General features: G+C 36.9%; 4 protein-coding genes across 7 annotated transcripts in view; 3 read left to right on the forward strand and 1 right to left on the reverse strand.

Moving 5' to 3' along the window:
- The first annotated feature begins 362 nt into the window (after positions 1 to 362).
- On the forward strand, positions 363 to 4753 carry lamtor1 (late endosomal/lysosomal adaptor, MAPK and MTOR activator 1). Of its 2 annotated transcripts, none has more exons than XM_008425487.2 (5): positions 363 to 620; positions 2069 to 2211; positions 2333 to 2410; positions 3617 to 3740; positions 3879 to 4753. In XM_008425487.2, exons 1-5 carry the CDS (start codon positions 579 to 581, stop codon positions 3969 to 3971), a joined length of 480 nt encoding a protein of 159 aa, XP_008423709.1. In that variant the 5' UTR covers positions 363 to 578; the 3' UTR covers positions 3972 to 4753. The 2 variants fall into 2 exon arrangements, with proteins under 2 accessions (XP_008423709.1, XP_008423708.1); XM_008425486.2 differs by having other exon boundaries at positions 366 to 620; positions 2066 to 2211.
- Positions 4754 to 5180: 427 nt separating this feature from the next.
- On the reverse strand, positions 5181 to 9884 carry lrrc51 (leucine rich repeat containing 51). 2 transcript variants are annotated; one of them, XM_008425489.1, is made up of 5 exons: positions 9792 to 9884; positions 9589 to 9668; positions 8726 to 8931; positions 7376 to 7524; positions 5181 to 6831 (listed from the first exon to the last, which is right to left on the reverse strand). In XM_008425489.1, exons 2-5 carry the CDS (start codon positions 9650 to 9652, stop codon positions 6696 to 6698), a joined length of 555 nt encoding a protein of 184 aa, XP_008423711.1. In that variant the 5' UTR covers positions 9653 to 9668; positions 9792 to 9884; the 3' UTR covers positions 5181 to 6695. The 2 variants fall into 2 exon arrangements, with proteins under 2 accessions (XP_008423711.1, XP_008423710.1); XM_008425488.1 differs by having other exon boundaries at positions 9559 to 9668.
- A 786-nt stretch (positions 9885 to 10670) lies between these two features.
- On the forward strand, positions 10671 to 24990 carry LOC103474480 (nuclear mitotic apparatus protein 1). Of its 2 annotated transcripts, XM_008425490.2 has the most exons (25): positions 10671 to 10792; positions 11052 to 11118; positions 11205 to 11290; positions 12273 to 12346; positions 12752 to 12840; positions 12930 to 13004; positions 13109 to 13202; positions 13284 to 13443; positions 13573 to 13712; positions 13825 to 13936; positions 14087 to 14204; positions 14411 to 14551; positions 14637 to 14750; positions 15267 to 18728; positions 18834 to 19043; positions 19129 to 19322; positions 20159 to 20296; positions 20665 to 20779; positions 20871 to 21066; positions 21205 to 21341; positions 21456 to 21743; positions 22453 to 22554; positions 22635 to 22949; positions 23902 to 23948; positions 24772 to 24990. In XM_008425490.2, exons 2-24 carry the CDS (start codon positions 11083 to 11085, stop codon positions 23935 to 23937), a joined length of 6432 nt encoding a protein of 2143 aa, XP_008423712.1. In that variant the 5' UTR covers positions 10671 to 10792; positions 11052 to 11082; the 3' UTR covers positions 23938 to 23948; positions 24772 to 24990. The 2 variants fall into 2 exon arrangements, with proteins under 2 accessions (XP_008423712.1, XP_008423713.1); XM_008425491.2 differs by lacking the exon at positions 23902 to 23948 and having other exon boundaries at positions 24772 to 24989.
- A 783-nt stretch (positions 24991 to 25773) lies between these two features.
- Positions 25774 to 26347, forward strand: part of nlrc3l (NLR family, CARD domain containing 3-like) — a 13836-nt gene continuing 13262 nt past the window's right edge. Inside the window, exon 1 of the mRNA XM_008425492.2 lies at positions 25774 to 26048. Within this exon, the coding sequence (XP_008423714.1) occupies positions 26035 to 26048 (14 nt within the window). The 5' untranslated portion in view covers positions 25774 to 26034. The remainder of the gene's footprint in view (positions 26049 to 26347) is intronic.

Raw genomic sequence — 26347 nt, forward strand, 5'->3', positions numbered from 1 at the left:
TCTATCTATCTATCTATCTATCTATCTATCTATCTATCTATCTATCTATCTATCTATCTATCTATCTATCTATCTATCTATCTATCTATAGATCTATCTATCTATAGATAGATATCTATCTATAGATAGATATCTATCTATAGATCTATCTATCTATAGATCTATCTATCTATAGATAGATAGATAGATAGATAGATAGATAGATAGATAGATAGATAGATAGATAGATAGATAGATAGATTTTTTTTTGTCAAAGCAACAAGTAAACCCGTACAGTAGCTGCTGTATGGCCTCTGTCCACACCTTTGTTTGAATTTTCTACTTTCACGTGACTAAGGTCGTCACTGCTTCTCAAATACCGGAAGTAGTTGTTGTGTTGTTGTTGCACCACAGCTGCTGTCATGTGATAGCCTGTCTGAGAAAGCTGCTGTGATCAGTAGCTTTTTACCTTTGTCCGGGAGTAAATTAAAAGCAGGCAGGCGAGCAGCTTTATGTTCGTTGCGGAAGAACCACACGGCTCGTTTGTGAAGGAGAGCAGGGAAGCCGGGGTTGTGTAGTTTGACCCCTCGGACGCAGCCATGGGTTGCTGTTACAGTGGCGAGGACGGCAACTCCAGAGAGGTAGCTAGCTGCTAGCCGAAATGATAATTGATTTCTTGCTTATTATGAAAGAACTAAGACTCGACGCTTTTTCATGTTTTTGATTGATCTTTAACGAGTAATATGAGCAATGTGTTGCTATGAAGAAGTCGCTTTGAGAGTGTTTATAATGGGAAGCCGGAAAGTAGCGTTAGCTTGCTAAGCCTGCGGGACAGGCCCAGCAGAGGCTAAGTTGCTCATAAAAGTTGATATAACTTAAAACGGTACAATATAAAACACTAAATGTAAACATTTTTGGATATCTGTGTGCAAGTAAATCTCTATATATTAATGCCTTACATAGCACGGATGTTCATGAGCAGATAGGTATCCGTAATGTAAAAAGTACTCGTTTCTTTACTAGAGATTGGCTTAATTATCAATAAATGTTTACCAGCAGGAACATCTTTGAGTTGACAGATACTATCTGAATGTAAGCTCTGTCACATGACTGTTAACATTCTCTGCTGTTTTTAGTTTAAGGAAACGAGCCCTCTGTGAGCTGGAAGTTTTCTCTTGAAGTGTTTAAGTTCATAAAACAAGACGTAAAGATACACTGCAACTTTTCCCTTAACGTTATCGATGTTGGCATTTAACTGAGTGACATAGTGAAAATATTAGAATAATAAGGGCACAGTGATTGATTTATGACTGGATTTTTTTTGTCAAGCTTTAGCAAATGATACAATCTAACATGAAAATGAAACATTTTGATTAACACATTGTTCTTTGTACATTGTAATACGATATGAAACCTTAGAGAGGTTTATTTTTTCCATTATTTTTATGAATTGGAATTGAATAGAATGCCAACAAACATGGGATCTCTGAGGTTCTGTTATTGTTTAGCTACGCAAACGTCTATTTCTATTTGGAAAATGTAAATAATATGTTCATATATAGACACACATTTACACAATGAAAGCAAATAAAACAAAATACAGAAAATTACAGTCCTTTTATTGATTTAAGTTGACTACCTGAAAAGAAATGGGAAGCAAAAGACCCTTATGCTATACAACCTTTTTAGTACTTTAAATATAAAAACATGATGAAGGCATAGTAGGCTTTTAGATTTTTGCTTCAGAATTTATTTATTTTTCAGCCCTAACCTTGATTGTAACAATATGTGCTGCTTGGGGGATGGGTGCTTGTTAAACTAAAGAGACGAATGCCTCAAACTTTCCTTTAGCTTTAATTTTGCATCCAGTGAAAAAGCCACTTTTTTACATAAATAACAGAACACGAAATGTTATTTTGAACAGAACACGAAATGTTATTTTGAACAGAACACGAAATGTTATTTTGAACAGAACACGAAATGTTATTTTGAACAGAACACGAAATGTTATTTTGAACAGAACACGAAATGTTATTTTGAACAGAACACGAAATGTTATTTTGCTTCCCTTCTTACTTTGCTCTAGAAGCATGATGAGACTGACCCACTGATCCCCCATCCGAACCCTGTGAGCAAACCCCCAAATGGGACAGAGTGGCCCACCCCCGGTGTCCCCTCTCCACCGACAGATGGACAAGCCCTCCTTACATCCATCTTGACAAAAACTGCGCAGTAAGTAACGTCTTTATTCAATGCCAGAAAAGTCTCACTGTGATTTGTACTTCCTGACAGGGAAACCCAATTTATTTGTGTTGGGGGGGGAAAAAAAAGATAATTTTCCTTTTTCTTTTAGGAACATAATTGACGTCTCAGCAGCTGACTCTGTTGTAATGGAGCAACATGAAATCATGGACAAAGCTAGACAGTACAGGTATGTTGAAAGTTTTGTTATTTATATATAAAATCACTTTATCATAATATAGTAAGATAAGATCCCTCACTGTTTTCCCCTGAAGGCAGGTGATTGCTCAGAGACAGAAACTGCTTTTGTGGCACTATTAAAAGTAGTGACACAAAAAATGTTCTGTTTTTTTTTTTTTAGGTAACGGTATGGTTGGCTGCATGCCAAAGAAATCACAGGCACACAAAGAAATGCTGCTCTAAACAAAACATACCCTATTTTTTAAAAGAGTCTTCTTCTGGGTCCCAGATACATAAAGTGTAATTTCTTTTAAATCACTAAGCTGCACAAAGTAAAGGCATTTAATCATATTTTCTAGTTTATTGATTGTCTTATGGAACAATGAAGAAAATAGTAAAAATAACAACCTCAACAGTACCACCAGTTTTTCTTTTCAGTTTTCAAACATCATTGTCCAGCCCTACTTGCAAGAGCAAAACAACTACAAGATCAATTATTATCTTGTAATAAAAAAAATTACAACACTGCTATGGAGGGATTCACAAAAATAATAGCGGTATCGGGATTTCAGTTTTTTTTTTTTACACCTTTGGTGTATAATTGTGTGTGCATTTTTGAGTGTGCGTGGATGAATGTGGCTGTAGTGTAAAGCGCTCTGAGTCAGTATGTCTGGAAAAGAAACTATATAAGCTCAGACCATTTAATGTTTATTCCATTATTTACAAGATAAATTCGTTTTGTCTATACGTTATCCATCTGTGGATCAATTTCTCTGTCCATTTGTGCATTATCCCATTCTTCCATCTGTCTGTCTCTGCTTTTAGCAAATTTAATACTTTGAAGCCAGACCAATGTAGAAATATCTGCCATAATTTGACTAAATGAGGGCATAAAAAAAACTGAGAAATTTGAGTCAGAATTAAAAAAAAAAAATTTGACACGCAAAAAGTTGCACCCTGAGAAAATGCAAGAACATTTTCTCAGGATGTTCTTGAACCCTGAGAATTCTTGAACCCTAAGATTGAAAGTCTTATGCAGTGTCATCTTGTTGTGATTGGATGGTTTAGACTAATGTACAGGTGTAGATAAAACTGTAGGTTCTTAAAACACAGACTTCCTTTCATAGATAAGGGAAGATGTGTTCCAGACTAAATGTGTCTTTTATTTTTAAACCCAGTAGGAATTACAAGCTTTCTCTCCCCCCTCCTCTTTCAGTACAAAACTGGCTATGTTGAGCACCAGCTTGCCTCAGAAGAAAGCCCTCACTCTTCCCTCCCTAACTAGCCAGCCCCACCAAGTACTTGCAAGTGACCTGGTGCCATACTCAGATGTTCAGCAGGTAAGCTGTGTTGTTTTAAAAGAGCTCACAGAGGTTTAAAACACATACTAGTTTTCCTTTTTTCTTTTTTTCTTATGTCATTTTTTTTCTTCTATTTTGCACCCAGTATACATTATCCCTTTTCATGTTTCTTTGCAGGTATCCAAGATAGCGGCTTACGCTTACAGTGCAATCTCTCAAATCAAAGTGGATGCTAAAGAGGAACTGGTCGTCCAGTTTGCCATTCCTTGACTGTCAAATGCATATTGTTTCTCCTACCCCACTCGCTCTGTGCCACTCCTGCTTCATCGTACTCCAGCCCACCTTTTCTTTATTTAATTAAAGCATTTTGGTCGTCCTGCTTTGTAGCTCTGCCACGAACTTTTGTGAAGACAGGAAGTGAATCACCTCCCATCAGAAAAAATCTGTCTTTTAGTAAAATTCTCAAGCGTTATTGGCAGATGGGTCATGTAGGTGGGTTTCGAGTTCTTGACCGATGTGTATGATGATCCACTATCAGCGAAGCCTCCTCTGTGTAACACATGCATTAGGCTTTGTCCAAAAGATGTAAAATAAATCAATATTCACAATATTTTAGGTTTTCAGGGTCTTTTCAGTGTCTTTAGACATTATTTTCAGATGGGCACACTGTAGTCACATCATGTTATCAAATGAGACAGCTGCAGGATGTTTGGCTCGTGGTTCCCGCCCTGATCAATAAGTCATATTGTGCGAGACATTTTGAATTTTTACAGTGCAGTGGATGTGATTTACAGTCATAGTTTTTACTTGCAAAGAACTTGGGACATGGCTTCATGTTTGTACATCATATAACATGATGCTTTAAAACATGATGATTTAAACTAAAGTATTTTTTTGTTTTCTCTAAAAAGTAAAAAAAAAAAAAAAGTCAAATCCAGCTTGAAAAGAGTAATTAGCATCTTTCTCCCCTGAGAAGTTGAGCTGTTGTTTCACCCTGCATTGAACAGCAGGAATGACAGCTGATCTGGTGTCATTCTCAATCAAGAAAAAAACAACAACTTTAGTTTCAGTTTTCATTTCAGCTCCTGACTCTTTAATCTGTCTTTCACCTGACCATATCATGATTAACCTGTTCATTTCCGGAGGATAAGGATTCAAACACGAGCAGAGGTGTGGGCTGGTTGGACCTCCTGAAATATTTGAGCTTAACGCACTAGTTTACAGACGGAGATGTTCAAGAATCCTGTCCTCCTGAGGAATTGGGCAACGAACTTAACATTTTAAATGACAAGGTTAGAAAATCAAGGGTGAAGCGAGTGGCCTGTGGAGGATGCAAAGACTCTCCCTAAGATCGTTACCTTTGTACAGAATTTTCCGATCGACTACATCTGTAGCTGGTGGATCGTTTGAAGGTCCTGTTTGATGACAGTTTTTTATGAAACAAAAATACTTTTCAGGTCTGCGATTGTTAGCTTTTTACTTAAAGCCTTTTTTTTTTTTTTTTTTTTTCCCCCTGGATTGAGGTTTTCATATTAATCAGAATCTAACTTGTTGCAGCATGGAAGAGTGTTGATCTATATACCCGAGCAGATTAAATAACCTCAGACTTTTTGCCAATTATTTATGTGTTTTTGTTTCTAACTGTACATGTGCTCTTTAAGGGAGGGTGCAACATGAGATGATCTCAAGTCGCTAAAGGGAGCCTGCAAGACTATTTATACCACACAACTGATTAGAGCTTTTGTTATGCAATGGATTCTTGGCATTTTTTTTTTCTGTTACTTAAATGTATAATACATGGAAGACTGTATGTTTGTACTATCCTAGGCTAGTACCAAAAAGTTAAAAATATTTTTTTTGTTTTTGGTTTAATCAATTCATTAAAAAGTTTCAATAAAACAATTGTGTCTTATTGTAGGGACAACGTGTTCTGAGAAGTAGTTTATTTAGTGATGTTACAGAGTTTCAACAGATAATTTACAGCAAGAATCAAACATTTCTACAGGTTCATATATTAGCATAACATTGAAATGGTACTTTATTTCAGTCATTCAAAAAGTAATTATGACATTGCATACATATATTGATATATTTCTAGGATTTTGAATTTGATGATTATGGCCTAAGACTAATAAAAACCCCAAGTTCAGTTTCTTAGATAATTCCTCGTGGATTGTGAGTTTATATCAGGAGAATTTGGTCGTCAGTCAAGCAAATTGGTTCACTAATCAAAAATTTCCTTCTTTTCCTTCTTAGTCCATGCAAGATATTTCTGATGTCTCTGGTGTAGCAGGGGTTTAAAACCAGGAATGCAAAAGTTATAGTCCACGTTCCGGATTGTTCTGTACCAGAACATGGACTGTAAATGACTTGCGGTGACTCTTGGCTCTTTATGTTTCAACCTCACTGTGGAGAGGCTCAATAACTCTCTGGTGTCAAGTAGGGAGCCTTTAGAATGATTTTGTCAGACATATTTTTATGTAACATCTTTATTGGTCTTGCATGATCTCTTAATTATGTGAGGAGCTGATGTTGGGGTCTCCTTACTTGTAATCCATAATCTTTTTTTGTTTTTTTTTTAGAAATAAATACTTAAAAATATAACACTGTATGTAATAAATCCATTAAATATTTCAGGTTTACATTTGGATTGTTGTCATAGCATAACTGTTCAATATTATTCAACTTACTTCATAATTTTCTAAACTTATATTCCATGCCATGATTAGATTTGAAAAATTGCTAGCTAATACTGGCTAAAATGTGAAACGAGTAGGTTTCACTGATGTTCTCAAACAAACAAAAAAACTACATTTCAATTATTTATTTTTCTATTTCCAGCACAGAAGCCTCAAATTGTTACATTAAATTGCAAAAAATATTTACAACAGCACTAATTTCAGTTCAAATACTGGTGGCAAATATGCATATTTAAGAATCTGTTTTCTAGCAGTGAAGCTTTTGAATTGAGTTATGATTTCCACACACTAGCATTCAGTGAAGGCTCTTCCTGCTGCTTCTGCAGCGGGAGTTGCTTTGATGCCACAGCTTTGCCAGGACTCGCTCCTGCTGGGTCACGGCACTGAAGTCCATCGTCTTTAACTGTGGCAATGCGGAAATCACACGATTCCTGCACACAAAAACACTACACACTGAATATTGCATTGATTTTTACTTTTAAGAGTTTCTAGCTGTACCAGCTCTGAAAGCATTAAAGCTAATCTTACAAGTGTTGCATTTTGTGTTGAAAATCAAATGTAAAAAAAAAACTGGAACTGTTTAAGAAGTGATCACTGTTTTAACCAGCAGACATAAAAAAAAGACGTGATAGTTTCTCAACTGTGTATTGTGTGAGCGTGTGTGTTTAAGTGCTGTTGCTGTGCAGATCAGGACGGGAATTTGATCCGTGTTCAAGCACCTGTTGTAATGTCGTCCACATATGTGCCTGCAGAGCATTCAGGTCTAGAGCAATCCCTCTCTTCTGCTCTCTCTGTATTTGTGAACCAAAAGCACATACCTACTCTCTGTACTGTATGTATTGTATACATAGCAACAAATCACAACAGTAAATGACTGCATTTCTGAAGTCATATGAAAAAATGTTACAAGTAAAAGACCTCCCTGTAACATTGTGCCAACTCGGTAAGATGTGTGTGTTAGAGAAATGTCTCTACCTGTAAGTCTTGTTTGTCTCTATCGGGTTTCCATGTAGAGTGACGGAGTGAAGATGGGGGAGCACACCCAACCTGTCCACCTCTGACAGAGCAGAAATGTTGTTCCCATGAAGATATAACACACGGAGTCCATGCAACTCGCACAAAACCTGCAACATATTTGTGCGCAAGCTTTATCACAAAGCAGTGAGTGGAATTTTATGACATGTCAACATAAAGTAGCTCGTAACTATAAAGTGAAAGGAGCATAAAACATTATTTTCTGAACTTTTACAAAAAAAAAAAAATCATCAGGTGTACATTTGCATTCAGCCTCCCTGAATCAACACTTTGAAGAACATTTTTGAACAGCAATTAGAGCTCCAGGTCTTTTTGAGTCCATATGTTGTTATCCGAATAAGGATGAGAGTTACATTTTTGAACGTTTCTTTCTTTATTTTTTTTAACTGCTTCAGCCTCATCAGCTGCTGGAGAGAATACGAACATACATTTTCAAGTATTGCATCAGATTGTTAATTGCGATTCGACTAGGACTTTGACAGAACCGTTATAAAATCGGGACATGAATATGCAACTGTGCATTGATAAGTCACTCCATTGCAGCTTTAGCCGCCTGTTTATGATTGTCACCTGCTGGAAGACGAGCCTCTTCCCCAGTAGCAAGTCTTTGCAATGTCCATGGACTTTGTCCTTCCTCACATTAACGCTCATCAGCTTCCCTTTCCCTGCTCAACACAGATGATACTGACACAACTATGTTTCACTGTGGGGATTGGGTGTGCAGTGCTAATTTTCCATAAATGACAGCATTAAGGTTTAGCTTGTCTTATCTAACCTCCTCCTTCCACGTGTGTGCTTGCCTTTGTCCTGTAGCTGTGGACTGAAAATATGACTTCTTATGGTTCTCTTTCGCCTCCCTCTTCCATAAAGGGCCACATTTGGAAGGACTTATGAAATGCTCAGTGAAGCGATGAAAGGTTGGGATAATATTTTATGACCAAAGCCTGGTTTAACCTACAACTTTGTCCCTGACCTTCTGCTGTGTTTCTTTATCTTCATTCTTAAAACAATTGAATGCATAGGATTTTATTTACATTTATCGGAGAAGGGATAAATTCACATGTATGCCATCAAAATTTATCTGACTTTTTAAAAAAGAGTTTTGAAAACCTTGTATTAATTGAATTCTCGTTCACAATTATAATGCATCACTTTGTGTTGGTTTCTTGTATAAAGTCACAATAATTCCAGAGAACTAATTAAATTTGCGGAAGAAAAAAAGATAAAAAGGCGTATGAATATTTTTGCAAGGCATTGTAGCTGCACTGGAAATGGTCAAATGAAACTCACCTTGTCTATATGTGAGAGTTTGTTGAAGGAGAGGTCCAGCCAGGCGAGACTTGAGGGTTCAGCCAGAAAATAGCTCACTGTCTGATGGAGGTCACACAGGTCAATGATGCTGTTGTTACTGAGACGGAGGGCGCGGCTAAGATATTTGCTTTCTGAATTTTTTTTTAAAGGTCGGAGACTGCTGCGAGGAGTCTCTGTCCAAGCGTCTAAAACAGAAAATACAAGAAAGGCAGAGAATTTGAAATACTGGCTAATTATCTTTTTTTTTTTTAATTCTCATATTACTTTTGTTATGCAAATATTATTTTGCAACAAAAAACTATAGAAATCAAAAACAGACATGTTAAATTTTTATTATTGACTACATCACTTACCTACTACATCTATGTAATGCAACTGATGTAACTCATCATAACCTCGTTCACCTTCCATCCTCTCTGCCCCTTTGCAGACACTCTCACACCCATTTACTGCAGTCTAAGGACTGATTGAGACTTATTTATTTATCTATCAATGAGGGTACCGCTCCAATTGTGTCATGTTCCAGAAACATGATGACAGATAAAAAAAATTGTATGTCTTACAAGTTTAAGGAACTGAAGAGATTGATTGGATAATAAAAAGGGTCTGAATTTTAAATAAATAAATAAATAAATAAACATTTAAATTATTTTTATTTAAGAACACACATATGCTTCATTGTCCTTTCTTTTTTAAAAATATAACTCAGTCAAATGGCATTGAAGCCCTATTTTGCTGTTCATTTTCTATTTCCAATTAAGATAATCAGAAATGAAACTTAGTAATCAAGCTGATCATCAGAAAGTACGAACATTTAGAGAAACTATGATGAAGATCAAAACCTGTCAATCTGCTGAGACTTCTGAAAGATAAATCCACCGGAGCTCCACACATAGTCTTATCCATGAACACTTTTAACAACCTGCAGAATTAAGAGGCATAAGTCTAGATCATTTGTGTGAGATTATTTAGCGTAGGTGTCTTTATATTTTTGACAATTAGTTAATCAGTGATATAAATTCCAAACTAACTAAAGAAAAATTACCGTATAACAGATGTTCAAATTGACGTTTCGGTGGAGCTCTTCTTTGCAGCAGCAGTCTATACACACAACAATCAGATTCCAAGGCAACCAACGCATGCATTCTGGGATTTGTAGTAAAGATAAGAAGAGAACTAGTTAATATGTCATTCACATAAAAAAATGAATGCCGAGTTCGCAGGTTGAAATGATATTTTAACCTATTAAGAAAAATGTGCTTGTGTAACCTCATATCAAAATTAACAAACTTTTTATTAGTTTATTAACTTTTACTTTCCAGGCGCCAAGTCCTGTTTGACTACATAAAAAAGTCAGAATTTAATCGGCGTGTCAAATATAAATTTGTGTGCGTGTTCCTCTCTTTACTTTTTTGCATGACTAAACCATTGAGAAATAACAGACAAAACGCCCCCTTTTTAAATATGTCAATGTCGTCACCATGTTGTGAGTGGCATTTTTGAGCTAATAGTATCAATGTGACAATTTCTATTTTTTATATTACAAAAGTATGAAACAATATTACCGTCAAAACTGAATGGAGTAGTAACCAGTTAGTGTAATACTACAACTACTACCACTGCCACGCGAAAAATTATATTAAGAATATTCACATCCACCCATACTTTTTGACGTAAAACATAGCTGAAATATATACAAAGTAAAACTATTTCTATTTTTACAACTGAAACTAACTTAATTTGGTTTGTTTTGTGCGAAACCTTTCCAAACATGCGGTAATGGGTTGCCACTTCCAACATGCCCCCCGGAAAAAAAAAAAAAAACAAGGCGGGGAAACGTCACAATCTTTACGTACCTACATGTTCCGGCTTTTAATCCAATCACCTTCATCTGTTTTCACAAGCGTCAATATGAGTCCACCGATTGGTTGGTTCAATCTTCAATAGGCAGTTTGAATTTTTATCGCGTTTCACCTGGTAAAACTCGTAGCTGTTGCTGTTTGTGTTATAAGTTGATGTAGCACAAGGGAAGACTTGGCATTTTAGGTGAGTACCTGCTTGAAGGGAACATTTTATCTTGGCTGAGTTTTTGTGGTACGTTAAATAACGAACGTCACTGTATTTTATCGCTTAGCTTAAATAACGAAGATAGCATTGTTGCCATTTAAAAATTAAGAAATGCTGCAGAAAAAAATGTGTTGTTAAATCCGATAACTCGACAATCACTCGTATGGACTGAAAGGTGTTCACATTTGTTTGCTCAAGTTCTTGGTAGCAACCTGTTTGTTAATTTTTTCCCTCGTAGTTTAAAATCCCTTTGTAAAGGGTCAACCAAGATGCCAAACTTTAGTGTTAAGGCTCTTCTCAGCTGGGTAAGTTTAAGCTATTATTGGGTATACATATGGTAATATAATACTTTCTTAATTTACTAATTTTATTTCAAATTATTTTTGTACAGGTCAATAGTATCACTGCATTGAACAGCGAGATACAGATCGATGATTTACAGGATGGGGCAGTCCTGGTGAAACTGATTCATGTACTGTAAGTTGGAACGTTGAAGTTCTGGCTTTGTTTGTATAAACAAGGAGGTTTCCCATGTCTTTTTAGACCGTACCCTGTTATTGGAGTAAAAGCTGTGTCTGACTGAATCCCTTTTCACCCTTTCTCCTTCATTCGTTACCCTAAAAGCTTCGTTTCTAACAAGATTTCCCCACACAGTCCATGTTGAAGTGTTGAATTACTGATAATTTTCCAGTGATGAAATAATACTTTAATTAACCTTCAGTGTTTGGGTAATGTTTTCAGTTTTTAAAAGCTAAGATATGTTCTGTCTTTGAACAGAAAATATGTGTTTGAAATGGTCACAAATATAACTATTTTCTACATGTTTTTATGGATACTTCCACTGTGATATCTGGCTTATGGTGTATGCAATATTGTATTATTGATCACTGTTTTTCCAACAACTAAATATGCAAGGAAGTATTTCATTTATAACAAACATAGTATGTCTAAAAATTAAACATTGTAGTTTCATATAGTTAAATATTTTGAAATTCCCAACAATCAAAATAAGGTGAAAAACAAAGTATTTCTTTATTTAAAATATAATGTCAAGAACAAAACATAATATGCCTAGTATGTTGAATTTTGATTCCCAGTGTAAAATATATTTACAAGGTATATTAAATTTGTAAATGTAAATGTACTTGCCATCATACAGAGTGTGTTAGCATAGCCAATCTGGTTTATTTGAACAACCGTTTACCCTTTTACTTTAATTGTAATGACATTATAGCAGATTATTTTTAATATTATTCCTTGTGGTTTTTCTTTTGATGCATAGATAATACTGTATGTTTTCTTGTGCAAGACTGATATGCGTTTACAGTACACACATGGAAAATATAAGTCAAATGAAAAAATTGGAGAGAACTCATGAAGTGTCGGCTTCTTATAAAAAGGGATTCAAGTTTTGTGTTACATCCTTGACAATTGATTTTGTCATTTTGTGTTGCAACAGGAAAAAGAGGGAAATCCCTTGTTTCAGTGATTCTTTTGAGGATCGGGTTCGTTTCATTACAGAGTTTCTGGAAGGTAAGCTTTATTACTTTAAAATATGCATAAAATGTTTAATATGTTGCCTATTCGAGAATCAAGTAATTAATTTGCCAACCCTTGACATGCAGTCAAGATCTTCAGAAACCTGCTAGTTGAAACCAGTCTGCTTCGTAAATATTTCTAATTATTTTACATAATTCAATTTAACATTTATCCATGATGTATCGATTATACATAAATATAAACATTTGTAAGCAGGTTTACAACAGAAGAAAGAATTATTACTTTTATGTTTTAACATGTTTCATTATTTTTCCTTTAGTTGGAATAATTGGGGCTCTTGCGTTTAAAAAAAAAAAATAAAATAAATCATGCCTTTATTTTAATAGAAGCCCAGAAGGTTTTGAGTACTGGGAAGTAATTCTCTCTTTTTCTCAACAGGAGAATGCAAATTTAACCCAACTAAAGGCAGCCCTATATCATGGGACAGCATTAAAGACAGAAAGAAGCTAACGGTGGAAATTTCCAAGGTTAAGAACAAAGGAGATCAAATGCGGTGAAATGAATAATACAAGCATAAATTTAAACCCATTCTGATTATATTTTACTTTGTTCTCAGGTACTTTTGTTGCTGTTTTATCATGACATGATGAATGATCGCCACACTCTTAGTGAACTGGATTGTGATGCAGAGGTAAACAGAAGTATAATACATGAAGGGAAAATTTGTATTTTGTTCACTGCAGTGCTTGTAATAATGGAATTGAATGTCCATATGTATACATTTCCCTCTGTTAGCGTGAGCTTGCCAACATGACCGACTGTTATGTGAGTGAGAAAGAAGGTTGTGTTTATCTGAACAAAACACTGGATGCACACTTGACAAGGAGACGTAAGTCTAAACTTTTAACCCATAAATACCAATGTGTGTGCTACTGGTTTGGACTGACATAAAATCTACAAACCTGCTCAGATCTGCCTGTATGTCGACAAATGTTTCACAATTTGTCATCCGACTCCACTGCCACCTCCAATGTGTCCACCACCTCCTCAGACGATGAGGCTCCAGTCTTTCTGCGTACACAGAAGGTCGACTTTGTTTGTCTACAAACGGTGGCTTCCTCCTCTGTCAGGTATTGATGGAAATTTCAGTTAAATCCAGCTTGAGTTTGTTTAGTTGCACCTTCTGTTTATTACAACTCCAATTAAGCCTGTTTGCATTGAGATGTGCGAATCTTGTTCTTAAACTTTTATTTCTGCAGCAAATCTCCTCTGGCTGAGGTCATGAATACACCTAAGTTTCAGATGAGAAAGATGCAAAGACAGATGATCAAAGAGAGAGAATACAGAGATGATTTGGAGAAGCAGCTAGCCAGGACAATTACACAAGTTAGCCAGAAAGGTAGGACAAATAACTCATTATGCAAGGTTTATTTCCCTTTTCTTGATGCCATCTTTTTCCATTTCTACTTGTACTCTATTTTTCTTCTTTTTTTTCCCCCTGATTTTTGTAGAATCTCATATCAACCAGTTGCAGTACCGCTTAGATAAGGTGAAAGAGGAACAAAGAAATCAGGAGCAGACCATCAACGAACAAATCACTGAGCTTGAGGCCAAAAAAAACTCGTAAGTGTGCAAATATGATTTAGGTTTAGACATTTATTTATCTAATGCAATTCAATACCATCTGAAATGAGAGGTGAGAGAAGTTCATCTTGATAGATAAAGGTACATAAAGGTAAAGAAAAAAAACTAATTTATAATTCATTTCCTTAGGTTGCAATTGCGGTTTAACGAGCTGCTAAAGAAAAACAAAGATTTGAAGAGTACCTCTATTCATATGGAGCGAAAGGTGGATGAACTTACAGAGGAAAATGGCAATCTCTCCTTCCAGGTAATTATGAGTAAACTCTTTCTGTTTAATTCATTAGCGCTTAACATGCTCTGTGTGTACGCCAGTGTAATGTCATTGCTGTTATTTTAGAAAGGGTTTGGCACAGCCACATAGTACATATAGATTTTGTCTGTTTTAGCCCTTAAACTAGAAAATTAAATATTTATTGCAGGCCTAATTCTAAAAGATGTTTGAATTATTGTCAGATGAGAGCTTTATGTTCCAAGTTGGCCGTCTTTGAAGCAGAAAATGGCCAGCTGACACAAGCTCAGGCGTCTGCTGAGGAGGAGTGGAGAAACAAAACAACCCATTTGCAATCAGAACTCAACCAAGCAACCACACAAAAGGTGGGTAATAGTGTCACAATAAAACTGTGCAGCACCGTTTCTATTTTACCGTTGCTATTTTTAGTTCTGGTTCCTTATTCTTCAGGAACTCTTCTATGACCAAGTCCAGATCCTCCAAGGAAAAATCTCCTGTTTAGAGGAAGAACTAAACAAAGCCACCAAAGAGGAAGTTGGGGAAAATATGGGTCCTGTAATGGAGGTAAGCAAGGTCCCGTGGAAAGGTTTAGTTTCATTTTAGTATTTTCCAAGTCTGGATTAAGATTGGAAGAATAAAATAAGAATATAGAAATACATTTGTTGTCCAGACTTTAGTCCCTCTCCGATTGTCTAACTTTAATTCTGTACATCCTTTCTTCTTTGTGTCTGTCCTTTCTTCATTGCTTTCTCTTTTGAGCCCTTCTTTCCTTGCTTTCTCTCTTTTATGCAGTTACCATATATAAAAACTATTCTCTGCAGAAATGTCTGAGATAAATTTGTAGAGAACTTTTGGATATTTTAAGATGATGGTAAAACAAAAGGCATAATTCTGTAAAGTGGAGTCTGAAAAAAGCTGGAGGGTTTTTGGCTTTTTATTTTTCTGTGAAAGTGTGCAGGGACCATGTGAGGGTAATACTTTACAGTTTATAACCCCTGACCCTATTGCTGGGCTATAGAAATAACCGTTTATCCCATAATAGAAATGTTTATTAGGTGTCTCCTCTTCTTATATCACCAGAGAGAAATGTTGGAGACTGAAATTATCAGTCTGAAGAACGAGCTTGAGGGCACACTTTGCTCCCTAAGAAAGGCAGAAGAACAGATTCATACCACAACTCACAAGTTGGCTGAATGTGAGGAAGAAATAACTCGGTATAAAGAGCTACTTAAACGACAAGAGGCACAAACTGAAAAAATAATTCAAGCCAAGGATGAAATTGTGGACATTCTAAGTGAGCAGTTGACAAGCATCTCCAGTTCTTTACAGATTGCTGAAAACCAAATTAAAGTGAAGGAAGACCTCTTGGCCAAACAAGAACAGGAAAGTTCTTTGCAGATTGAAGAATTAAGAATAAGCAAAACTGTTCTTGAGGATGATTTGAATCAGCTGATGCAAGATATTAAATCTAAAGAGGATGAAGTCCAAATGCTAAAGGCTGATCACTGCAAGGAGTCAGAGGACTTAAACAGTGAGATGCAAACTCTAAAGAATCAAATGGAATGTTTGAATGAATCTCTCCAGTCTGCAACAGACCAAGTCTTGGCTAAGGAAAACCTGCTAACTCAGAAGGAGACTGAAATTTCCCAGCAGAAGGATTTACTTCAAAACTTGAGGACCGCTTCTGAAGAAGAAACATCAAGGCTGAGGGAGGAGATCCAGGATAAAGAGAAGGAGATGAGTTTCTTAAAACATCAAAGTTCAGAGCAAACAGAGTCATTTCATAATGAGATAAATGATTTAAAGGACCAAGTTGAATGTCTTGCGTTGTCATTGAGAGCAGCTGAGGAGAACTTGCAGTCGAAAGAGAATCAGTTTTCAGAGCAACAACAACAGAGCACTCGGCAAATAGAAACTCTGCAGATGCAGATGAATGCATCTCAAGATGAGGCAAAAAAGCTAAAAGCAGAAATTAATACTAAGGAGGAGCAGATGGTTCAGCTGAAGACTAAAACGTCAAATAAGTCAAAGTCCCTGGAGCAGGAGATTGACGCTCTAAATGAACATATAAAAAGCATCTCTAGTTCTCTGGAGACTGCTGAAAATCAAGTTAAAGCTAAGGAAGATCTCTTAGCAAAGCAAAAGCAGGAAAGTTCTGTGGAGATTGAAGAGTTAAGAAAACACAGAACAGTTCTTGAGCATGAGGTGAATCAACTGAAGCAAGAAATTCAAACCAAAGAGGATGGCATCAAAATGCTAAAAGGTGATCACTGCAAGGAGTCGGGTGTCTTAAATAATGAGATCCAAACTCTGAAGGATCAAGTCCAATGTTTGAATGAATCCCTCAAGTCTACAGCAGACCAACTGCTGGCTAAAGAGGAGCTGCTGTTTCAAAAGGAAATGGAAATTTCTCAGCAGAAGGATTCACATGAGAAGATTATGGCTACTTCTGAAGAGGAGATGCAAAGACTTAAGGAGGTGATGCAGGCCAAAGAGGAACAGATGAGACTCTTGAAAAGTCATAATGCTGAGCAGATGGATGGTTTACATCAGGAGATAAATGATTTGAAATCTCAGGTTGAGTGTCTTAGTTCCTCATTGAGGGCAGCTGAAGAGAACGTGCATTTGAAGGAAAATGAGTTTGCTGAACAGCAACAACAGAGCACTCGGCAAATCAAAACCCTTCAAATGCAGATGAATGCATCTCAAGATGAGCTAAAGAAACTGAAAGTAGAGGTTGATGCTAAAGAGGAGCAGATGGTTCAGCTAAAGATGGAGGCGTCTACAAAATCGGAGTCACTGCAGCAGGAGATTGAAGCTTTAAATGAACAGATAAAAACCATATCTAGTTCTCTGGAGATTGCTGAAAACAAAATTAAAGCCAAGGAAGATCTGTTGGCCAAACAAGAACAGGAAAGTTCTTTGCAGATTGAAGAATTGAGAAACCACGGAACAGTTCTTGAGCACGAGGTGAATCAACTGAAGCAAGAAATTAAATCTAAAGAGGATGAAGTCCAAACATTGAAGGCTGATCACTGCAAGGAGTCGGAGGACTTAAACGGTGAGATGCAAACTCTAAAGAATCAGATAGAATGTTTGAATGAATCTCTTCAGTCTGCAACAGACCAAGTCTTGGCTAAAGAAAACTTGCTAGCTCAGAAGGAAGTTGAAATTTCCCAGCAGAAGGATTCACTTCAAAACTTGAGGGCCTCTTCTGAAGAAGAAACATCAAGGCTGAGGGAGGAGATCCAAGCTAAACAAGAGCAACTTATCAACCTTAAAGAAGAAGGTGCCACACAGTCAGATATGCTTCAGCAGGAAATTAAAAGTTTGCAAACACAACTGGATGATATGGCCAAAACAAAGAAAATCAGTGAAGAAGAGCTGCAGACTCAGAAAGAGGTTCTTCAGCAACTACTGTCGGCTTCTGAGGAAGAACTGAGGAAGCTGAGAAGTGAGATTCAATCCAAAGAACAACAGATGGAGCTGCTGAAGACTGAAAATGCAGAGCAGTTGAACTTGTTACATCAAGAGATCGAAAGTTTAAACAAACAGGTGGAAACTCTCAGCTCCTCGATGAGGAAGGCGGAAGAAGAAATCCACTCCCGTGAAGCTCTTTTGACCAAGCAACAAAAAGAAAATGCAGAACAGAGTCAAGAACTTGAGAGCTTACATGAGAATGTCCAACAGTTAAACAAACAGCTGGAACAACTTCACTCGCATGAAAAGGAGATTGAAAAATTAAAAGGATCCCAGGCTGAGAAAGAAAACGACCTCCTTGAAGCTGAAAGGAAGCTTCAGGATCTGCAGGCAGAGTTGTCAGAAGCAAGGATGCTCATTGCTGACAAAGATCAAAATCTGAACACCTTGAATCAGGAGGTTGTGCTTCAAGTTAGTTTGTTGCAGAAAGCAAAAGAAGAGACTGAGGCCAGTGAGAAAATCATGGCTGAGCTAAAGCTGGAGGACTCCAAGCAGACAGATGTTCTTCAAGATGAGATTCGGGAGCTTAAAGGAGAGTTGGAAACAATTTCTCAAAGACTTTGTGCCAAAGAGCAGAAGTTACTTGAAACTCAGCAGGAGTCTGCAGAGCTGGTGAACAATCTCCAGCAGCAGCTTCTCTTGGTAAAGGCAGAGCTTGACTACCAAAAAGAGGCCCTATCTGCAAGTCTTCAAGCAAAAGAAGCTGCTCAGGCCTTACAGTTGACCACGCTGAAGGAAAAGGAGGTTCTTTTACAAGAAAAAGAAGCACTCGTGTCCAAGATAATTCAAGTAGAGATGGACCAAAGAGCTCTGGAGAAACGGGTTGAAGATGTAGTCACTGAGAAAGACAGGCTTGCTCAAGTCAGTCAGGCCATGGAGAGAAAGTATTTTGCTTCTTGTAAAGTGGAGGCTGATTTGCAAAAAGAGCTTGAAATTCTCAAAATGGCGAAAGAACAACTTTTGAAGCGGAGAGAAAAAGCAGAAGAACTTGAGCTCATAAACGGAGAGCTGAAGCAACAACTTGCAGTAAAAACAGAGGCTGCTGAACACTACAAGGCTCAGGTAAGTTCAATGTTACTCCTTAAAATGTTTAAGTTGGATGACTTAGTTTTTTTGTTTTGCTGTTTGTCATATAAAGGTGTCCGTTTGGTCATCTCAATTCCACAGATGGACAGAGCTGTGAGCCATTACCACAGCAAGAAGCAGCTTCTCCAGAAAAGCGAAGAGGGAAACATGGAGCTTAAACAGGCTCTAGAGGATAAAGACAACAAACTCCAAGCTATTCTCCAGGAAAATCAGATACTCCATCTTGACTTGGAGAAAGTCCAGACCAATGAGAAAAAACTCAAGAGTCAGGTTGCCAGTTTAGAGACACAGGTTGGTACTACACAGTAAGTTAAGATTCAAAACAATCACGCCTTATGCTCTTTTGGCTTCATCATCATCATCTCTTAATCTATAGCTGGCTTATGCTGATCAAGCCCTGAGAACACAGAATAAGATCTGTGGTGATGGAGGTGGTCCGTCAGAGTCTGCTTACCTAGAGGTTCCCAGGAGGACGCGCCTGGGTTTTAGCACTACAGCACAGGTGAAGAGGTCCATGAGCTCAGACAGTCTGGAGCAAAGCTCACTGGAGAACTCTCTTGACACTACAAGGTAGCCTCTAATTTATGAGTCAATAATTGTAAACCTTAAACAGAGTGGAAATGTTACAGATAATGAGTCAGTTGCAGTCCTAAAATGTCTGATACTATGAAATGTAGTTTCACTATCTTCCAGGTTTGGAAATAACACAAAATTTGGGAAAAAAAAATTGGTTTTCTACACTGTTTTTTACTTCTTTCATTTTATATTACTGAATATATGCAGTAGTATTCACTCTGATTTATTGATATGGTATGTATTCTTTGGTTTGCCTAATAACACCTTAATCAGTTTATGGTTTTTGACTTACTGAATAAATACTAGTTGAAAAATCTAAGTCTATTTTACCACACATGGTAACACAATTTACTACAGATGGCTTTAAATTTAAATTGAACTGCACATATGCTTCTTTAAACTAGATATAAAATGGTAAATTAGTATTGGGACTACTTTTTTTTATTAAACAAAATAAATGTACCAAAGTTCACAAATTGTGCTTTGAATAATCACATTCTCCATATCTTATTTAACAAGTCCAAGGTTAGACTTTAAAATAAAGGGGATCAGATCAGAGTTGGGGCAAACTACCAATCAAGAATTACAACAACATTTTATTCTCACGCTGTCAGAACATTGCAGAAATTATGGAAAAAGAAAATAAGATTAGTGGCAAAAAACTGTTAGAAATAGGTGGAAGGAAAAAAATGCAGTAGGTTTTACTATTGCATTTTTTAGTATGCTGTATTTTATTCATTTCTCGTGTATTCTGTGATTGATCCTATATCAAGGGATAAGATTCCATGGTTTTCACTTCTGTTTTTTTTTTTTTTTTTTTTTCTTTACAGGAAACTGTCTGCACCTGGTGAATCAAGTACTCCGCTAGTTCGAAACTCAGAACGTTTGGCAGCCAAACGTCGGGGCCTTCAGGCAGAGTCACTGGAAACTCTGTATTTTACACCCATTAACACCAAACGAACTAGAAGGTAGGTTTAAACTGTAATGAACATTACACTGCTTGCATCAATAGGCCCTAAGCTGTTTTCTGTATGAGAAATTAGACATTTTCATAAAATACAATTGAATTTACAAGATGTATGAAAATATATTGGCCTTTATCATTTTATTTCCATTAAAAGCAGCATTAGCAGATTCAGAAGGTTTGTACCAGTTATCTGAGCTTTTCAGGGAGAAAGCCTTCACTGCTGCTTCTCTTTGCCTGAACACACGAGACAGTTTTTGTAACATCCATGTTTTCGTTTGAAGAAACTTGGAGGACTTGCCTGATTTAACTGGTCTTAATCTCCATGCCTGAATAAATGGGAGGAGAAACGAATAAATGTTTCATTCCTAGGAATGACAAACAAAGTGATGATTCTGATATGGAGCTGGACTCGACCCGAAAAAATCCAACTTCATCTGTAAAGAGACGCAGAACCACACAGGTTATAAATATCACAATGTCCAAGGTAGAGAAAAAAGTCTTTGATTTTAAATATTATGTCCACTCTGAGATTCTGCTTTAGCTTTGAGTCTCTTGCTCGTTTTTTCCATCTTTAGAAAACTCCAGGTCGCAGTGAAGATGAGACCTTTTACAGCCTGCATTCAGCTCGCTCCCAACCAAACCTCACCGGTGCTCATGCTGCACAGCCCATGTGTTCGGACATGTTTAATACACCAGCTGAGAAGACCAAAGCTGCCAGTGATCAGCTTATTGGCCTTCCAGGCTACAGACGGAGCGCCGTCCATTCACACAGTAAGTTCATATCCATCAGACCTACATGGTGTTCAGAAGATCCTCAGTTTGAAACAAAATTTGATAAAATGTTACCCGATAACTTTCTTGAACATGCTGTAGCATCTAAGCGGTTTTCCTGTGCCGCCTTTCTTCCAGGTACCAGTACATTCTGTGGGGGAGCAGAGAACGAGCCTGATGGTGGGCCTGAGGATTGGCTGAGGATCGCAGAGCTGCAGGCGAGGAACATGGCCTGCCTCCCGCATCTGAAGAGTAGCTACCCTGTGGAGTCAGAGGTGTGGAAAAACAAACAACCTTCCTGCACCAGACTCTGAAATAGTATGAGAAGTTAAATGCGTATTTGTAGCAAGTAGATTTTTCATCAGATCCCTCTTGTTGTGTTCATGTAGACTGGCCAGGGCAGTGCCTTAATTTTCACGGACGAAGAGCTTCGCACCGGGGACCCGTCAGAAACAATCCGACGGGGATCCATGATGCCGGGCCAACTGCAGGACTCCCTGATCTCCCATCGCCACTCCCTCATGGTGGGCCACACGGGGGTTGGTACTCGGTCCCATCGTCTGTCCTTGATGCCAGACCAGCTGTCATCAAGACCAGCCCTCTCCTCTCAGCTGAGAAGCCCAAAGTATTCCAAGCAGTCATCATCCACCTTGTCTGTTCACAAGATTTCACCTGAGGTGCAGTAATGTTTTCTCAATTAATGATCAAGCATAGTATTGTTTAAAGTCAGGGCCAGTATTCTGCAAGTTTTAGATGTTTCCCTGATCCAACACACTTGAATCAAATGAATAGTTTTATTAGTGGGAGCTCAAATCTACTTGTATAACATGAAAATAAAATTAAATGCTACTGGCTGCATATGTAGGTACAGCAAACAGGATTTTCTTGTTTAATTTCAGATTTATTTTGAACTCTGACCTGGAATTTCTGATCTTAACTGCTTTTTATCTTGAAAGATTACAAAACAAATCTTTCAAGATTTATTTTGAAGGATAAATCTTGGAAAAATGTGATGCAGTTTTTCTTTGATGGATCATTTTTTTGAATCAAACAGGAAATGTCGGAATAACCAGGTTGATCCAATTTATGCATCAGACTGATTGCCCCTGATCTTTGCTTGATAAAAAAAAATTGATTCAAACCCTTGTATTGTAAATTAAAAGGAACCATGCAGAAGTGAAAATTGTTGCATTCAGATCTCAGAAGGTGAACGACCGAAATACAGATTTATCCATTGTTTTTAACCTGCTGGTGTTGATCTGTAAGACACTGTCTCTATCCTTGCCAATTTTGAGTGTATTGTGCAAATTTTATCTGAATTATGAAAAATATTGTTTTGTTATTAAAACCAAAAATGTATTATGTTTCCTTATTTTACATCTGAAGAAAAAGACAAAAGCCAGCTGCTTCCCTCGTCCGCTCACTCCCAAGAGCAAGAATGTGAGCAGTGGACCATCCAGTGCTAATCTTCACCCCATCCTTAGTCCTGTGAGTAGAAACTTGAGTGGAACAGTCATGTTTCCTATTGTCGTAGATTCTGGTGACTGTTGTCTTTAAATTCATTTCAGGCTGATCGTCGGCAGTCTACGATGTTCACAATTGACAACACCCCAAAGAGCAACAACTACTTAAAGAAAGGGCTGAACAAACTGCGCAATTCCACTCGAAAATCGCCTGGAAAAGGTCTGAGGAAGTCGCCGTCCCACAAAAATGCTCAGAAGGGTCTGAAAAACTCCCCTTCAGTAAATTCTCAAGCCTCAGTGGGACGATCTGCGAAAGCTGGCAGCTTTAAGACCCCACAGGCTGCAGCTCGGCCACAGAGAGGATCTCAAGCCACTAGCAGGTCTGCCAAGTCTCCTGGACTCACTGCTAGTGCTCGCAAGGTAAACGTGCACAAACACAATTGCGTAGAACCATCATCTGTTCAGACAGCTGGTGTTGCAGTTGTAAAATATTAAATCTGACTAATGAACAATGTCATGAATAAGTAACTAACACCACAACTAATCAAGAGATGAATGTTGGACACGTTGTCTGTCCACATGTTTAAATTTGAGTAAATTTTTTATTTACGTTTTATAAAATATATAAATTTTGCTGGATGATAAATGTCCCAATGCTGAGATCATTTTAAGTAATGCATTGATGATGCAAGTTAACACTGGAACTGGAAGACATTTTAAACATTTAAAATATATTAATATATAATATACAGGATTCCTGCAACATCAAGAATCTGCTCTGGCATCTTTCTTCCACCAGGTGGCTTACATTGTTTCAGTTAGAAACCTGTTAACTGTGCTTACAACTTTATCTTCGGAACTTGACAGTTCTGTAAATATGTCCATTTTTTCTCATCTGTACAGTCAGCAGCCCAAGTTTTTGAGATGTTATGTTTTACATCTCAAACAGACCTGTTGAGTCTCATCAGGCCTCTGATTTATTACATAAGGGGTGGATGAAGACGCTGCTAATTTGCAAATGTGTGCAGTGAAGAATAATTTTGTTTAAGAGGCTGAATAATTTTGAGACAATCACATATTAACATTCATAAAGTAGATGCTTCTTACTTTAACTAATGAGAAAATCATGTCTACTGCAGGAACAAGTGCAGCTTCACCTCAGATTTAATGTTTTGTCTAACTGGTTTAAGAGCTGCATTCCTCTCAAACCAGCTTTCCCTGCTGTTTTGAAAAGACAAAACAATGCACTTTGTTCTTATGCAGGCTGTATTATATTCACTGAGTTGATGATTTACAGTACCTACTGAAGCAAAGTACCATAGTGAAAGCTTTGTCACTAATTTTCAGTAATTGCAAATTTAAAACTTTTCAGAAGCAAGACCCTATAAAGGAAGACAATGATTTCTGAGATCGAAGAAGGTTCAAATATATATATTTAGTTCTTCTCATTGGTGGCTCTCACACTGGGCTTAATGGTGTTGCTACCTAACAGGAACACAGGGTCCGCACTTCTCTTACTGTTATTTTACTAGCACAGGGTTCCTGCAAGATCTTATATTTTTCTTAATATGCAGGCTTAAAAAATATTTATATGTCCTATATGAAATATCAAAAAGTTTAAAATTTGGAAATGTGTTCTTTTGTTTCTTCTTTAAGAGTTGCGCCTTATTGTGTTCTGAATTGTAGTTCTTGTGGAGGAATTTATTTTACAAAACTCCACGATGCAGAGAATAAATTCACCATATGATGAATTTATACTTTTAAACTTTTTCTTTTTCTGCAAAACTTCAAAATATGTCTGCTCTTGAACCTGACTTACTGTATGGTTTACGTAAGATTACTTATGTAATAACGTTGTTATCCTCTACCCTTTTTTTTTTGTTTTTTGGGAATATATTTAACAAGTGTTTGAATAAAGGGGTTTTGGTAATTGGCCAAAATCCACCAATTACTGTATGTAACCGAGAAGGTAACTGAGAAAGTTTGGTGGTGAAGGTGTTAAAAGAACTTGGGTCACATGCTGCAAATCACCAATTCAAACATTAGTTTACCTTGATCTTACAGTTAAATATATTTTAAATATTCAGATATATTTTTCTTTTAAGAACGGAAATAAATTTAAGTCTGGCTGAAACTTGCAGAAACTCTCATAGGTGTTTTATTTTTTTGATTTGTAGTAACATTTGGAAATTTGCTTCTTTTGTAAAAACTAACTTTTTTTTCCTCTCTCCTTTCTCCACAGGTTATGAGAAGGATGAAGGTTTAAAGGCTTCAAGAATGATTCATTACCACCCATTTTTCTTGATTTTCATTTTTCTCTTTTTGCCTTTCACTAAGATTTCAGTTTTGTCCGTTAGGATTTTTTTTTTAAATTACCTTTTCTGATCTGCTTGTTATATAAACCATTAAAATCCATGTAAAATATAAGATAATAAAATTAAGTAAAAGTTGCAGTGTCCTTATTTCACCAGGTGTAGATTTTGGGTTCAGGTTGGAATCTTTCCTTTCAGCGAGTATGTTTGAAATGTAAAACAATTAAATTGTTATGGAAGGGGGTTTCTCTAAAGGTGCTTATGACTACTAAGACAAATTAATGTATCTCACTTATGCCATTCATTTATCATAAACTAGATTTTACTTTATGGGAAGAATTTCCACCTATGTAAAAGGACCTCAGCACTCACTACTTGTTTTACTGTTTACCAGCAGCTTAATAATTGACAAAACTGCATTGAATTAAGTAATGTTTATGTGTTTGCCAAACTCATTGCTTCTGCATTGCTGTCGAGTGGTGAGCATAACTGGTGAAGCAATACCGCACATTCTTCAGGTTAGCTAGAACCTTCTTGGATCATAAACCGTCAGGGCACTTCCGGTATAGAGCCTCAACTTTCAGTATAAGAGCTAAATGTTAGTGTTAATATGCCCTGAAAATCAACATGTGGTGGATCTGACTGAGATGAAAAAAAAAAGAACTATGTACTTTAATATAAACTAGAGATGAAATAATTACTGACGAGTAATGCCTCCATCTACAGATTCAAGTTAGGATTCTGACTGGACCAGTCAAAAACATTTATTCCTTTAAAAAAAAGTGATGGTAAACTTTAAAGACTGCAACATTATTCTGCCAGGAGGAGGAAAATTTTACATACAAGAATAAGACAAGAAAATGAACAAGTGCACCAGATTCAAGTAATCGTAAAGCTGAAGCTCTTATTCTGAAAATTAAGGGCCGGAAATTGTTCAGATCACGCAGGAAAATGATCAGGAAATGAAAGTTAGACACGGCTCCAGTCATAACCTTTTAAGTTTTAGTCTGTTTTGTTTGTATCATTTGCTAGTGGAAGTGCATTTATTAAACACTCCGCCACCTTTGCACTGCTCGGTGTTGATGTAAATACAGCAGAGCGGTTTCCAGACTGTGAAGTGAGGTAAACCAGGTGTTTTCAGTTTCATTTCCGCCCGTCTTAAACTCACCTGGCAAATATTACAACCAAGAACCATGGACTCAGAAAAGTAGGTTGTGTTCTTTGTATAAAGCAAATATTGAAGTTTGTTTTTAATGTTTTGGTGTGAAACATTTCTTACATGTAACGTAGTTCTACTTGTAAGAACCACCGTGACACAGTTTTAGCTTCTGCTAAAAACAAAAAACATTCGATCTGATTTGGCTACAAGTACTTCATGATTTAGAATAGTTTTATAATTGTTAATATGGTTGTGTTAGAATATGTTCTCATCTTAACTTGTCTTTGCGTTATTTTGTGTTATGTGTTCATGTTTTATAATTTACTTTGAAAGGTAAAGCTGCAAGT

Source organism: Poecilia reticulata, linkage group LG13, assembly GCF_000633615.1.
Source record: "Poecilia reticulata strain Guanapo linkage group LG13, Guppy_female_1.0+MT, whole genome shotgun sequence".
NCBI lineage: Eukaryota > Metazoa > Chordata > Actinopteri > Cyprinodontiformes > Poeciliidae > Poecilia > Poecilia reticulata.

Excerpts from the sequence above, each read along its gene's own strand:
- lamtor1 (XM_008425486.2), top strand. The coding sequence starts at position 579 with ATGGGTTGCTGTTACAGTGGCGAGGACGGCAACTCCAGAGAG. Across the intron at positions 621-2,065 it reads AGGACGGCAACTCCAGAGAG|AAGCATGATGAGACTGACCC; the intron begins GTAGCTAGCTGC and ends ACTTTGCTCTAG. Across the intron at positions 2,411-3,616 it reads GACAAAGCTAGACAGTACAG|TACAAAACTGGCTATGTTGA; the intron begins GTATGTTGAAAG and ends CTCCTCTTTCAG.
- lrrc51 (XM_008425488.1), bottom strand. The coding sequence starts at position 9,652 with ATGGATAAGACTATGTGTGGAGCTCCGGTGGATTTATCTTTCAGAAGT. Across the intron at positions 7,525-8,725 it reads AACTCTCACATATAGACAAG|GTTTTGTGCGAGTTGCATGG; the intron begins GTGAGTTTCATT and ends AATATGTTGCAG. Across the intron at positions 6,832-7,375 it reads GAGACAAACAAGACTTACAG|GAATCGTGTGATTTCCGCAT; the intron begins GTAGAGACATTT and ends TTTTGTGTGCAG.
- LOC103474480 (XM_008425490.2), top strand. The coding sequence starts at position 11,083 with ATGCCAAACTTTAGTGTTAAGGCTCTTCTCAGCTGG. Across the intron at positions 13,444-13,572 it reads GTGGCTTCCTCCTCTGTCAG|CAAATCTCCTCTGGCTGAGG; the intron begins GTATTGATGGAA and ends TTATTTCTGCAG. Across the intron at positions 18,729-18,833 it reads CTGAACACTACAAGGCTCAG|ATGGACAGAGCTGTGAGCCA; the intron begins GTAAGTTCAATG and ends TCAATTCCACAG.